The sequence below is a fragment of the Canis aureus genome, chromosome 9 (genome assembly GCF_053574225.1).
Source record: "Canis aureus isolate CA01 chromosome 9, VMU_Caureus_v.1.0, whole genome shotgun sequence".
NCBI lineage: Eukaryota > Metazoa > Chordata > Mammalia > Carnivora > Canidae > Canis > Canis aureus.
The window spans coordinates 36949195-36963608 of record NC_135619.1 but is presented as its reverse complement, the minus strand read 5'-3'; the positions used below and the strand labels follow the sequence as shown (position 1 = coordinate 36963608).

Here is a 14414-nt window from a genome sequence, read left to right as displayed (position 1 = left end):
TTCTTTCCCAGAGTTAGGAGTCTCTCATGGTTTGTCTTCCTCTCTAATTTTTCCCCATTCAGTTTCCCTCCTTTCTCTTATAGTCCCTTTCACTATTTCTTATATTCCACAGGGCTTTAAATGCGGATATACTAGCTGCTAACTCCAGTGACCACCCTGGTCCCTATGGACAGGGCTACCCCCTGAAGGGTAAGAAATGGAAGGAAGTTTATGTCCCTGATGGGAGATGTTATACCATCCCTGAACTATCTACTTCTGAACTTTTAAAAGAGAGACAAACTTCTATCTTGGTTAAGCCACTACTGTCAGGTTTGTGTAACTGGTGGCCAAACTGCATACAATACAGATCTATACATATACATAAAAAGTATTTCTTTAAAATAAAATTTAGATCATACTGTGCATACTATTTTGAAGTTTTCTTAAATCTTTTTCAAAACAGATTCAAAACATAAAATTCTCTTAATGAGACTCAACCTACTTGCCAACTCTCCATTTCATCAGTAAAGTATACTGAGGCCTGCAGGACGCTCAACACTCATAGCTGGCCACTTGTTATGCCTGCATACTTCCATTTCTAGCAGTTGAGACGAATGCTTACAGAGCATCAGTTTTCTTTTTCCAAGTCTTTTATTGTCAACAGATTTGATATTGAAATTACATAATTTTACAATTATTACTCAACCAAAAAATAGTAGGGTAGAAAATAAGTTGTTTTTCTATGTGAACTGTGCTGAACGTTGGGCAGCCCTGGTGGCCCAGTGGTTTAGTGCTGCCTTCAGACCGGGATGTGATCCTGGAGATCCAGGATCAAGTCTCACGTTAGGCTCCCTGCACAGAGCCTGCTTCTCCCTCTGCCTGTCTCTCTCTATCATGGATAAATAAAATCTTAAAAAACAAACAAACAAACAAACAAACAAAAAACCAAAAAAAAAACTGGTGAACTATGCTTTGAAAAGACAGTAATTTGAAAAAAATTTTTTAAAGATTTTATTTATTCAGTAGAAAGAAAGAGAGTGCAAGTGTGCAGGGAGGGGCAGAGGGAGAGAATCTCAAACTGACTCCACACTAAGCACAGAGCCTGACACAGGGCTCCCAGAACTCTGAGATCATTACCTGTGCCACATTCAAGAGTAAGACGCTCAACCACTAAGCCACCCAGGTGTCCCTAAAATCTTTTTAATATGGGTAATACAACTGCAAAAGTCTAGAAGAAAATTTCTGTAAGAATTTTGTACCAAGACTGCTTCACAAATAACTAAGTTTTCACTGCAATTACAATAGAAAACAACAAAATACTTGGAAATAATAAACCATGAACTAACTGGTTTATGTACACTTAACTCGAAACTCTAGAAGCAGACTTACCCTTAAAGAAAAGGTCCTGGAAAAAAGTTTGGCAATAACTATTTATATCTTTTAATATGAAATGTTTAGTATATGATTGTTTTAAGTGGTCTTTACTTTAAAGGACCCTTCTGCTTTACCAACAAACTACTGGTTTCAATGAAACTAGATTTTTAGTAGGAAAAACATGTTAGCAAACACTTATAAATTAATTGGGTTTGAAATGTGAGACACAGTGGCTTTTTAATTCCCAATCTATTTTCCTATTATGAAATCAAAAAGCTCCATATTAATTTCCTTCAACATCTATTTTATTCTCTTATTTTGGGCTCCAACAACCTGGAGAAAATTTAAAATAGTAATTTAATGAATAAAATTTTAAAAAGAGGTAAATATTATTAAAGTTACTATCAAAAAGTATTCTCATTTTTTTTGTCCTCCTACCCTACCATCTTTAACATCTGTGTATTTATGTTCATCCTTTCAATATCTCAACCTCTATATTATCTCAGAATCCAACAGGCTCTTCAATGTTTACATAACTCTTTTCTATGCATCTTCTGATCTAATAATTAAATAAAACTTCCATAAATACAAGTTTTATAAAGCTTGCATATAAAAATAAATGCTATTGTTACCAATATAATTATGTAAGTCATTAATAACTATATTGCATTACTAGTAGAATAATCTAATGAATAATGAAAAAGGGAATTACTAACTGGCCCTTACAATTTAACATATATGGGGTGTCTGGGTGGCTCAGTAGATTAAGCATCGCCTTTGACTCAGGTCATGATGTCAGGGTCCTGGGATTGAGCCCCACTGTGGGCTCCCTACTCAGCAATGACTCTGCTTCTGCCCCTCCCCCTTCTCCTTCTCCCTCTCTCTTTCTTGCTCACTCTCAAATAAATGAAATCTTTAAAGAAAAAAAAGATTAAACATATTTGGAAGAATGCATTCTTTCTATCATGAAAACATTTTAAAGCAGGAGGCAGCAATATGTGGCCTGCAAGCCAATTCCAGACCATATGATTTGTAAATAAAATTTTATTGGAACACAGCCATGCTCATTCATTTATATACTATCTTTGGCTGATTTTGCACTCCAATCATAGAGATAGGTAGTTGCAACACAGACCATGTGGCTCACAAAGCCTAAGCTATTTACCCTTTGGCTCCTTACAAAAAAGGTGTGCTGAACCCTGCCTTAAAGTATACTTTAGGGGCACCTGGGTAGTTCAGTTGGTTGAGTGTCTTTTAGGTTTCAGCTCGGGTCATGATTTCAGGGTTGTAAAATCAGCCCCACAACAGGCTCTGCACTCAGCATGGAAGCCTGCTTGAGATTCTTTCTCTCCCTCTCTGTCCTTCCCCCAGCTCAAGCACATGTGCTCCCTTTAAACAAACGAACAAACAAATAAATAAATAAAATCTTTTTAAAAAAGTATTATACTTTATTCTCTACCTCAAGGAATAGGTCTACTAATTAATTCTGAAGTACTTTGAAGGACAGGAAGGAAAATTAAAAAAAAATTTTTTTAATTAAAAAGCTGACTATTAAAAATCACGAATGAGAAGGCCTAATGAAAATAATTGTTAATCAGCAATATTAAAGGCTTATATATTTTTAAAGGCCAAAAATTCATTTTAGTTCACTATTTTGCTCATAAAAATTAAGGTCTACCTGATTGATCCAAGAACATGTAAAATCTTCTCTCCATCCAATGGGTAGTCGACATTTGGGGGTGGTAAGGGACGCTGAAATATAAATATCATAAGCATAAATATGTAAGTTATAATCTCTGTAAAAAGAATATATATTTGTTTTTTAACTCACCTCAGTATTACCATCAATATTAAATTTTGCTGCTTGGATTTTTAATCCACGTTTCAGATCACTTACAAAGCAAGTGCGCACTTATGAGAAAGAAAAGGAGACTTGTTATAGTTTGTGATTGAATCAATCTATGTCCCAGTTAAGACAATTCTATTCAAGTGAACATACTAGTCATCCATTCTTTTGTTGGATTTTATAAGCTCTCCTTGTTTTTAGTTTGGTTATGACAATTTATTTACAAATAAAAAACTTTTTCATTCACTGAAGCATTGTTAAGACATGTTGCATGTTCATCTTTCACAAAATCACATTAAAAAAATCTGTGAGGAAACTATTATTTTTTTTATATTTCCTATATAAAGAATACCGTGATAAAAGTAAATTTTAGCAACGTGAAAATATAGGATGTTTCTCTGAGGCAAATTGATTTCTGTCTCTATATCTAATCTTATGTATCTACCTGGCTGATTCTTTTTAAAACTCTGGGTTGGACAGAAGCTAAATTTTGCTCTTAGAGGCAGTAACACTCCTTAGTTTAGTGGGGGTTTTTTTGTTGTTGTTTGTTTTCTAATTTTTATTTATTTATGATAGTCACACACAGAGAGAGAGAGAGGCAGAGACACAGGCAGAGGGAGAAGCAGGCTCCATGCACCGGGAGCCCGACGTGGGATTCGATCCCGGGTCTCCAGGATCGCGCCCTGGGCCAAAGGCAGGCGCCAAACCGCTGCGCCACCCAGGGATCCCCAGTTTAGTGTTTTTTTATGATTATTTTCTCCCTCTTGGCATAGCCCAAAACTACCATTTTCCTTCTACTAGGTCACCTTTTTCTTTTGCACTTTGAACATTTATTCTTTCAAATATAATTTCTGTTGCAAAGCGCCTTATAATAAGTTGCTTCAAATTATTTTCAAAGTAGGTAAGGAACAAAAAATTTTTAAGTAGAAACAAAACTGGGCAGCCCAGGTGGCTCAGCGGTTTAGCGCCGCCTTCAGCCGGGGGCCTGATCCTGGAGACCTGGGATCAAGTCCCACGTCGGGCTCCCTGAATGGGGCCTGCTTCTCCCTCTGCCTGTGTCTTTGCCTCTCTCTCTCTCTTTCTGTGTCTCTCATGAATAAATAAATGAAATCTTAAAAAAATATAATTAAAAAAAAGTAGAAACAAAACTGACGTTGAATGCAAGAATCTAATAACTTTGTTAATTACTTGTAAAACATGTTAAATATGTACTTACATTTTATATAAAATTCTTCTCATTCACTAATTCAAAATATATTAGGAATTTCTAATATGCTAATATGCTAAATAGTAAGCTAGATGTTCAAGCTATTTACATATTTTTTATTTTATTCAAGTCCTCATAACTCTCTTTGTTATATAAGATAAATAGCCCTTAAGATCTTATATACTTGGCATAGGAAGCTACTGCAATAAGCATGTACAAATGACCCAAGTTTTACAATAACTGAAGAAATTATAAATGATTATACCACATAAACAATAAAATGAAGAACAATATCCACTTTTCAGACCTCGCTCTAATACCAGCTATGGTGTGACCCTAAATAAATCACTTAGTATTTCAGGGCCCCAATTGTACCAGATTATCTCTAGGTCTCAATTAATTCTAAAATCCATTATTATCTGATTTTCTCTTATTAATTTTACATGACATTCTCAGTACTGAGGAATATTACATACACACACACACACACACACACACATTTTATTTTTTAAGATTTTAATTATTTATTCATGAGAGACACAGGGAGAGAGAGGCAGAGACATAGGCAGAGGAAGAAGCAGGCTCCCCTGTGGGGATGCTGATTCAGGACTCCATTCCAGGACCCTGGGATCACGCCCTAAGCCAAAGGCAGATGCTCAAATACTGAGCCACCCAGATGCCCCTTAAATTATATTTTAAATGCTTTTCCTTTCAGTGAGCCAAAATACCAGAAAACTGGGGTGCCTGGGTGGCTCAGTCAGTTAAGCGTCTGCCTTCGGCTCAGGTCATGATCTCAGGATCCTGGGATCAAGCCCTGTGTCAGGCTCCTTGATCAGTGGGGAGTCTGCTTCTCTCTCTCCCTCTGCCCCTTCCCCCTGTGTTGCATACACACTCTCTCAAAAAAATAAACAAATTTTACAAAAAACCCACAAATAACCTCCCCCCAAAGCCAGAAAACTCAATTAAAAAATTATCATAAAGGTGTACTCTAGGAAAGAAGTAATGTATCTTATTCAAGTGAGCCCAATATACTTTGGCCCCAAATTAGAACTTCCAAAGTCAGTAAAATAATTGACCTTATAAATATGTATTTAAAAACTGGAATAAAAAACCTTTATACAACATAAAACCAGCGTCTTTCATAAGCAATTTATCTGTTAACTGTGCAAACTATTAATTCCCTAGTAATCCTATATACTCTATAATTGAGAAGTTTCTTCAATAAGACATCATAAATAATGCTAAAAAGCTTCCATAAATTTAAAAAAAATCAAAATTTTATTTACACGATTCTACAATTTATCCTATATATCAAATATTTCTAGGATATTACATTATGAATTTAATGCATTTTATGCCTCCATAAATATTTAGAAACATGTGCCCTCTGAACTAATATTTAAGGATAAAAGGGACAAAAATGGGAACTTAGTTTACCTTTAATGTCCTCTAGGACACCTTCTGGAATTGAACCTAAAACAGAAATTTTATTTAGAACTATAGAAGTTTAATAAGCAGAAACAGTCTGTTAAATTACACTCACATTGCCACTTTCCATTTCAGCAACATTTTGAAAAATATAAGCACTCTAACTTATTTATTTATTTTTAAAGATTTATTCATTTATTCATGAGAGACGCACAGACTGAGAGAGAGGCAGAGACATAGGCAGAGGGAGAAGCAGGCTCCTTGCTGGGAGCCCACTGCAGGACTCGATCCCAGATCTCAGGATCACGACCAGAGCCGAAGGCAGGCCGCCCAACCGCTAAGCCACCGAGGCGTCCCAGCGGATATTGTTTTCTAAGCGAGGTTTTCATGCTGTAAGAGGAACAACTCCCAACCTTGCAAAGGCCACAAGTGTATAATGAAACTAATATCGTATTGCAGTGCCAATACTTGTAACCAGTCCGGCAAATATGTCTTGGATTGGAAGCCGTGAGGCATATCAGGAGAATAAATTGGTGTGAAAGCAAATCTGTGCTTGCATAATTCATAGTATTCTTTTCGACTGTTTCAGCCACTGAACTAAGCATTCTTGATGAATAAACTTAATACTGCCAGTACATACACAAGGATGATAAAGAGGTTTCTCAGGTGTTCCTTCTGACCGACACACTCTACATATGTCTTCCTTGGGGGTGTCCATCTTGTCTGGGGGGGCGGCGGTGACGCAGCTGCGAGGCTCCGGCCGGGGTGGGGAAGAAGGGAAGGGGAGGAGGGAGGCGCGAGCGGAGCCGGGCCTGTGCAGGTTCCTGTGCTCAGGTGGGAGAGAGGAAGGGAGAGGAAGGAGAGAGGGGGAGAGGGAGAGGGACACAGGCTGACAGAAAGCGGATGTGAGGGGGGGGGGGCGGGGAGCACTCTTTTTTTTTTTTTTTTAAGATTTTATTTATTTATTCATGAGAATACACAGAGAGGAGAGAGAGAGGCAGAGACACAGAGGGAGAAGCAGGCTCCATGCAGGGAGCCTGACGTGGGACTCGATCCTAGGTCTCCAGGATCAGGCCCAGAGCTGTAGGCGGCACTAAACCGCTGAGCCACCGGGGCTGCCCCGCACTCTAACTTTTTAAAAGCCAAACATAAAAATTAACTTTGGGGGCGCCTGAGTGGCTCAGTCAATTAGGTGTCTGCCTTGGGCTTGGGTCATGATTCTGGGGCCTGGGATCGAGTCCCAAGTTAGGCTCCCTACTCAGCGAGGAGGCTGCTTCTCCCTCTCCCTTTGTCCCTCCCCCTGTTGTACTCTCTTTCTCTCTCTGAAATAAGTAAATATAATCGAAAGAAAAAGAAAGAAAAGAAAAGAAAAGAAAAAAGAAAAGAGAAGAGAAGAGAAAAGAAAAAAAGAAAGACTTTGTTTCTAGGGAAGAAACTTCATCATTCACACACACGAGTATTACTCAGCCGCCAAAAGGAATGAAATATTGCCATTTGCAGTGACGTGGATAGAGCGAGAATGTATTATGCTAAATGAAATAAGTCAATCAGAGAAAGATAAATACCGTATGATCTCACTCATATGTGGAATTTAGGAAACAAAACAGATGAATATACGGGAAGAAAAAAGAAAAAAGAGAAGACGCAAACCATAGACTCTTAATGATAGAGAACAACTGAGGGTTGATGGAGAGGTAGTAGGCAGGGGATGGGTTAAATGGGTGACAAGTATTAAGAAGGGCACTTGTGATGAACATTGAGTGTTGTATGTGATGAATCACTGAATTCTACTGATGAATCACTAAATTCTACTCCTGAAACCAGTATTATATGTTAACAAACTAGAATTCTAAAAATTTGGAGGAAAAAAGTAAAATTAAAAAAAAGAATCTCGTATTCAAAGATATCTATACAATCTAGGCAACCTCTGGAAGGTGGATGATATATTATCAGTGTTATGTACTTTTGTTGCTAAAAATCTAGTTATCCAAGTCAGATTCAGAAACATTGTGTAACCTAAATTTAAAATCTTCTAGGGACACCTGGGTGGCTCAGCGCTTAAGTGTCTGCCTTTGGCTCAGGGCATGATCCTGGAGTCCTGGGATCAAGTCCCACATCGGGCTCCCTGTGTGGAGCCTGCTTCTCCCTCTGCCTGCTCATGAATAAATAAATAAAATCTTAAAAAAAAAATCTTCTAAACACAGACTTTTTAACTCATTGTTAAATATGTAAAAATATTCTGATTTATAAGAACAAATTATTTACATCAAGGAAGACAGAAATTAAAAAAAAAATTTTTTTAATTTTTATTTATTTATGATAGTCACAGAGGGAGAGAGAGAGGTGCAGAGACACAGGCAGAGGGAGAAGCAGGCTCCATGCACCGGGAGCCCGATGTGGGATTCGATCCCGGGTCTCCAGGATCGCGCCCTGGGCCAAAGGCAGGCGCCAAACCGCTGCGCCACCCAGGGATCCCAGAAGACAGAAATTTATAGCTGAAAATGGAATCATGATTTCATAAGGGTATACTCATGCACTTCTTCCACCACTACCTTTAAAATGTTAAGCCACAACCTTTAAAAAGATAATAAAAAATATTTAATCACACTACACATTTTTTGAGGAGCAAAAACCTTTTAGCATTAGTAAGTACAATTTTAGAATTATTACTTACCATGATCTCACCCTTTCCAAATTCTTACTTTTGTGTTTCATAATACAGTAATAAGAGTACAAATAAGAGTACAAATGTTTACAAAGTAAACATACATACACATTGAAGGTATGTGCTCCAAAGTTTTCTTACTAATGGGGCCAGTGTGTGTGCACAATCAAAAAGTGTAAAGACTTCTATCCTTATGTATTTAAATTCATCTCACAAGCGGATAGAGATTTCCAAAAAATTTTAATTTGCAATAAAGAGATGAGAGAAATATAAGTAGATAACAGGAACCTATAATTTAAGAATTAGTGCTAAAAACGGTAGCATTTCATAACTGCTCTATTCTCTTTAGGAATATTCAAATGAATTCTAATATATAACAAAGAAATTTGATAATACAAAAAACCGTTTTCTTTAGGTTATATGTAAAGCAGGATTGAAAATAAAGCGCTTATTTTAGCTGGGGGTAGAATGCTGCTTTGGGAAGGAGTTCCTTAATCTTAATAGTAACAGTTACTTAAACTTCTCAAATAAGGAATAGAAACAAGAGGTATTCATTGTCACTGGCTCTGAAAAATCACATCTAAATTCAGTTAATTTAGGAGAATAAGAAACATAATATTTTTATACATATTTTTTTTTAAACTGCACACTTTTCAAATCAATGTACTTAGGTACTTAGGTTAGTCTTCATAAGTTATTTTAGTATATTTATTCTTTTTGAACTAGGTTCCAAATACTAAATGAAAAACGCTCATTCAAAGTTCATTTAAGGATACCCAAGTATCCATAAAATTTGAATCTAATCCTTGCTAAGGACCTTGACAAGAGCTATTTTAAATGTATTTGCATTTCTGATCCTCCTAAACATGTTCAGCAAACAATGATATGATTTAATTCCACAATTAGTAAGACTACAAGGGTATCACAGACTTAGATTTTAGGGATTATGGGAGGGAAAGATTACAATCAGAAGCCATGATAGTTGGTTTAAAAAAGGGTGTCTAAAAATGTAAAGTTTAGAATTTTAAGCAAATGTTATTTTCAGTTTTAAAGGAAGACCTTTATTTTTTATTTATTTATTTTTTAAAAAGAAGACCTTTATTAAAAATATCGATGTTACACTAAACTCATTATCTTTGGATACTTTTTACAAATTACGGCAGCCTGGGTGGCGCAGCGGTTCAGCGCCTGCCTTCAGCCCAGGGCCTGATCCTGGAGACCCAGGATCGAGCTCACATCAGGCTCCCTGCATGGAGCCTGCTTCTCCCTCTGCCTGTGTCTCTGCCTCTCCCCCCACCCCCCTCTTTCTCTGTGTCTCTCATGAATAAATAAATAAAATCTTTAAAAAAAAAAAAAAAAGCTTTTTACAAATTAACTGTCTTCATGGCTACTAAAAGAGTAACTAAGTTTATCTGGAAAAGAAAAATTACAAACCAATCTATAGGACAAAGAATGCTATTATCTTAACCACCAAAAGGAAAATAAGAAAACCATATATGCAAAGATAAATGTCCTAATAACCTGCCTTTCTCTTTCCAACATTTATTCAGTGCCCAGGGCCCATTTATAAGTGCTATTGACTGAAAAACAAGTATGACAGAGATCCTCAAAAGTCAACGAGGGGAAACAGGGGAGTTAACAGGCAAATGAAGATGTGTCATATTTGCTATAATAAATACTACTGAGGACTTAACAGAGAGGGAAGAAATTTATCTGCCTCAGGGTAATTGAAGAAGGCTTTATAAAAAATGACATTCCAGATGAGTCACGTGGAGGGATCAAAAACCCAACAGCCTAGGTAAAGAAACAGAATAAAGGCTCAGGGTTGAGGAAGGACTAGTAGTGCCTAGAAGACTATATGAAATTTACAATAGCTGAAATAAGGTGCACAGGATTAAGGTGATTAGCTTAGGGCAAGAGGTAGAAAAAAGTCAGACTGAGAAGAAATTCGTATATCAAACAAATAATTTGGATTTTAAGCCGTGGAGTCAGCAAAAATCTTCAAGCCAGAGAATGGTATAATCAGACTTGTAGAAGTTATTTCTGGCAACAGTATAAAACAGATTGAATTGGTCCAGAGAGTAGTCTCCTATAACAATCGAAGCAAGTAGTAATAGGGTCTAGTTTATGTCTTTGTTTTCAGATGTTCATTAGTATAGATGATAGAGAAAAAGAGATATAATTTAAAAGACATTTCTGAGGGAGAAATGAAAGGATTTTTAACTCCCAGTTTTCTAAAATGGGAGAGAAGGAAGATACCATCTTTATCTGCAAATGTTGGAAGCCCAATGATACATTTGAGAATCAACAGCATATTGATGTAGCTGAAGTTATAAAAATAGATGAGATCACTTTTTAAAAGCCAGTTGGAAGAAAAAAAAACAAATAACAAGAGAGGCTAAGGGGAATATCAGGAGAGAAAGAGCAGAGGAAACCAAGGAATATCATATAATAATAGAACATTATAAAAGGGAGAGAGTCCTAAAAGTCAAGGAGAGAGAATATCAAAAGTATATGATAATACGCAATGTCAAAAATTCTAGAAAGGATGACCAAAATTAAACTACTGGATTTGGTCATTAAGAAGTCAATACTGACCTTATAATTGGAACAAAGCCATTCCAATGGCTTTGGAAACAAGTGATACGAGGGAAAAGAGTATAACTATACAATAGGATAAAAAACAAATGAGTTGAATTATGACAAGGGAGTGTAAACCATTCTTAAAATACTTTAAAATTGTTTTACCCATCACAGAGGGAAGGCTCTGTTCTTTAGCAGCACCTGTGTCAACAGTACATTGCTCCAATAGTTGAGTTTCCAACTCCCTGAAAGTTAAAAAAAAAAAAAAAAAAAAAGAAAAAAAAGTTACTGGAATTAAAATATTGAACATGATATCCTTCTCTTATTTAATATGTTTACTACATAAAAGGTTATAATGCTTTAAACAAAAGTGATTTTATCCTTACTCAAGGCTAATAATAGAGAATGGACTGAATAACATTAAATGTCCATATTACTCTCTACTGATCACTGTCAAAAAATTAACATGTTTTTGTGGTACAGGTAGAGCAAATGTGCTAAATTCCAAGACACTTACTTGTGAAGGGCTTTTCCTCCTAGGGGGAGTGCTCCCCAACAATTTAGTACTGGGATTCCTTCATAGATCTACAGGGTAGTTAAGGATACAACTATTTTAGGAGATAAAATGTGACTTCCTTGATACTTTCCTCACTTTCTGAAGTATTAAGTCAGCTTTGATAACAAATTCATATTTTTAAAAGAGTTGCAGAAAAATCAGTCTTTTTCCATATTCTTCTTCAAAGAAAGAGGTTAAACATACACACTAACACAAAGAATTCAATAGTTGGAACTGTCTAACAAAGTAGCTACTGGCCACATGTGGTTACTAAGCACTTGAAATGTGGCCAGTCTGAATTGAGATGTGCTGTAAGAACAAACTGATTATCAAATTTAGAAGCCTTAATAATACATACATAAAAAAAAATCCTATAAAATCTCATTATAAGTTTTATATAGTTTCTATGTTGAAATGATAATATTTTGAATATATTGGGTTAAATTATATAGAGAAACTTCATCTTTCACTGGTACTTTTAAAAATGTACCTCTTAGAAAAATTTTAAATTACATATATGTCTCACATTGTATTTCTATTAGAGCTGAGAGGACAGAAGAAAATACTATACTGTGGATTTACTACCTGATGTTTTTTAAAGATTTATTTATTCATGAGAGACACACAGAGAGAGAGAGACAGAGACAGAGAGAGAGGGAGGGAGAGAGGCAGGCAGGGGGAGAAGCAGACTCCATGCAGGGAGCCCGATACAGGACTCAATCCCAGGTCTCCAGGATCACACCCTGGGCTGAAGGCAGGCGCTAAACTGCTGAGCCACCCAGGCTGCCCAGAGGGAGAGTCTTAAGCAGACTCTGCACTGAGTACAGGGACCAATGCGGTACTTATTCTCAAGACCCTGAGATCATGACCTGAGCCAAAACTAAGAGTCAGATGCTCAACTGACTGCACCATCCAGGCGCCCTGACTGTTATGAGATTTATTTATTTTTTAGTGTTTTTTTTTTTTTTTTTTAGATTTTTATTTATTTATTCATGAGAGACAGAGAGAGAGAGAGAGGCAGAGACACAGGCAGAGGGAGAAGCAGGCTCCATGTAGGGAGCCCAACGTGGGACTCGATCCCAGGTGTCCAGGATCAGGCCCTGGGCCCAAGGCAGGCACTAAACCACTGGGCCACCGGGGCTGCCCTATTTATTTTTTAAATAAACTTATTTATTTATTCATGAGAGACACAGAGAGAGAGACAGAGACATAGACAGAGGGAGAAGCAGGCTCCATGCAGGGAGTCCGATGCGAGACTCGATCCCAGGATCCCAAGATCAAGGCCTGAGCCGAGGGCAAACACTCAACCACTGAGCCACCCAGGTGCCCCTGTTATGAGATTTAAACACAAAATACTTCATATTTTAAAAACTATTACCTAATTTAGGAGCTAATGATTTTTTTTTTTTTAATTTATTTATGATAGTCACAGAGAGAGAGAGAGAGAGAGGCAGAGACACAGGCAGAGGGAGAAGCAGGCTCCATGCACCGGGAGCCTGACGTGGGATTCGATCCCGGGTCTCCATGATCGCGCCCTGGGCCAAAGGCAGGCCCCAAACCGCTGCGCCACCCAGGGATCCCGGAGCTAATGATTCTTAATTTCACTCCCCCAAGTATTTCTTCCCAAGCATCACACATTTAAGTACTTCAATGTCCTTTTCAAAAGAGCAATGTTCACAGTAAGAGCCTTCTGATGACAAAGAATGCACCAGTGTATAGTCACTAATTCCATTTTGTTTTTATTTTATTTTATTTTTTATTTATTTTATTTTATTTTATTTTATTTTTTTTACTAATTCCATTTTGTGACAGCTTGAATTACTAAGAAGTTTTTCCCAGTGGTGAATGACACAAAAACTAGAACACTTGCCAAGCAAGTTATTACGTGCCAGGTCCTATGCTAAAGATTTTACATTGTCTCACTCAAGTCACACAATATCCCCTCCATGAGGTGGAATTATTATAATTCCCATTTCACAGATGACAGAACTGAGGCCCAAAGAGATTACTTGATGAACATCATACAACCAGTAAGAAACATAGCAAGATTTACCACTTATGTGTGTATTTGATTCCAAAACTAAAATCATAAACTCTATGCCCTACCGCTTCTGACAGCCTCTAGAAATTGAAAAAGAAAAAAATGCACTCACTTTTCCACAGCAAACGCTTCAGCTATTTGAAGGCTGATTTCACATTTTAATTTTTCTTGATTTAATTTTCTCATTTCAGTTTCTCCAATTACTCTTTGTATGACCTTTTTTTTTCCTTTTTGATCTTTTCTTAGAACTAGTCAAGTTCTATGACACATCCTAATTGGTTGATGTTCTTCTTAAAAACTGAACATTATGCTCATGAGGTCTGACCCCTGGAGTATATACCGGGACTAAGTCATAATGGTAATTTCTACAAGATTTAAGACAATTCTGTAAATTTTTTCCACATGGGAATTAATATTTGTACATGGTAACCCCAAATAGTTTCATTCCATGAAAGCCACTCGTAACATCTAACTGTACTAAAGTAGAATGAAAACCGAAAAATTAGCTGCTTGACAAAAAAAAAAGATACAGGTAACACCAGGCTCTCCCTATAGCCGCAATCCAGAACCATGGCAGAGTTTATCCCAAGTGTCAGAAGAGCCATTAGATGACTTGGAGCAAGCAGGACAGATGGGACCTAGAAAACAACAAAACCAAAATAACAATAACAACAACAGAACTAGGAGTATTAGTAGTTGAAAGTGTTTCCCTCATATTTCAAATATACTTGAAAA

General features: G+C 36.8%; 1 protein-coding gene across 3 annotated transcripts in view; it reads right to left on the bottom strand.

Annotated features, from left to right (window-relative positions):
• The window catches only part of ACTR10 (actin related protein 10), a 31824-nt gene that overhangs the window by 4897 nt on the left and 12513 nt on the right, over nt 1-14414 (bottom strand). For all 3 annotated transcript variants that reach the window (XM_077909443.1, XM_077909441.1, XM_077909442.1), the window contains 6 exons: nt 14210-14317; nt 11600-11667; nt 11248-11327; nt 5844-5879; nt 3185-3264; nt 3032-3105 (listed from right to left, as the gene is read on the bottom strand). In XM_077909443.1, coding sequence (XP_077765569.1) covers nt 3032-3105; nt 3185-3264; nt 5844-5879; nt 11248-11327; nt 11600-11667; nt 14210-14317 — 446 coding nt within the window. The remainder of the gene's footprint in view (nt 1-3031; nt 3106-3184; nt 3265-5843; nt 5880-11247; nt 11328-11599; nt 11668-14209; nt 14318-14414) is intronic.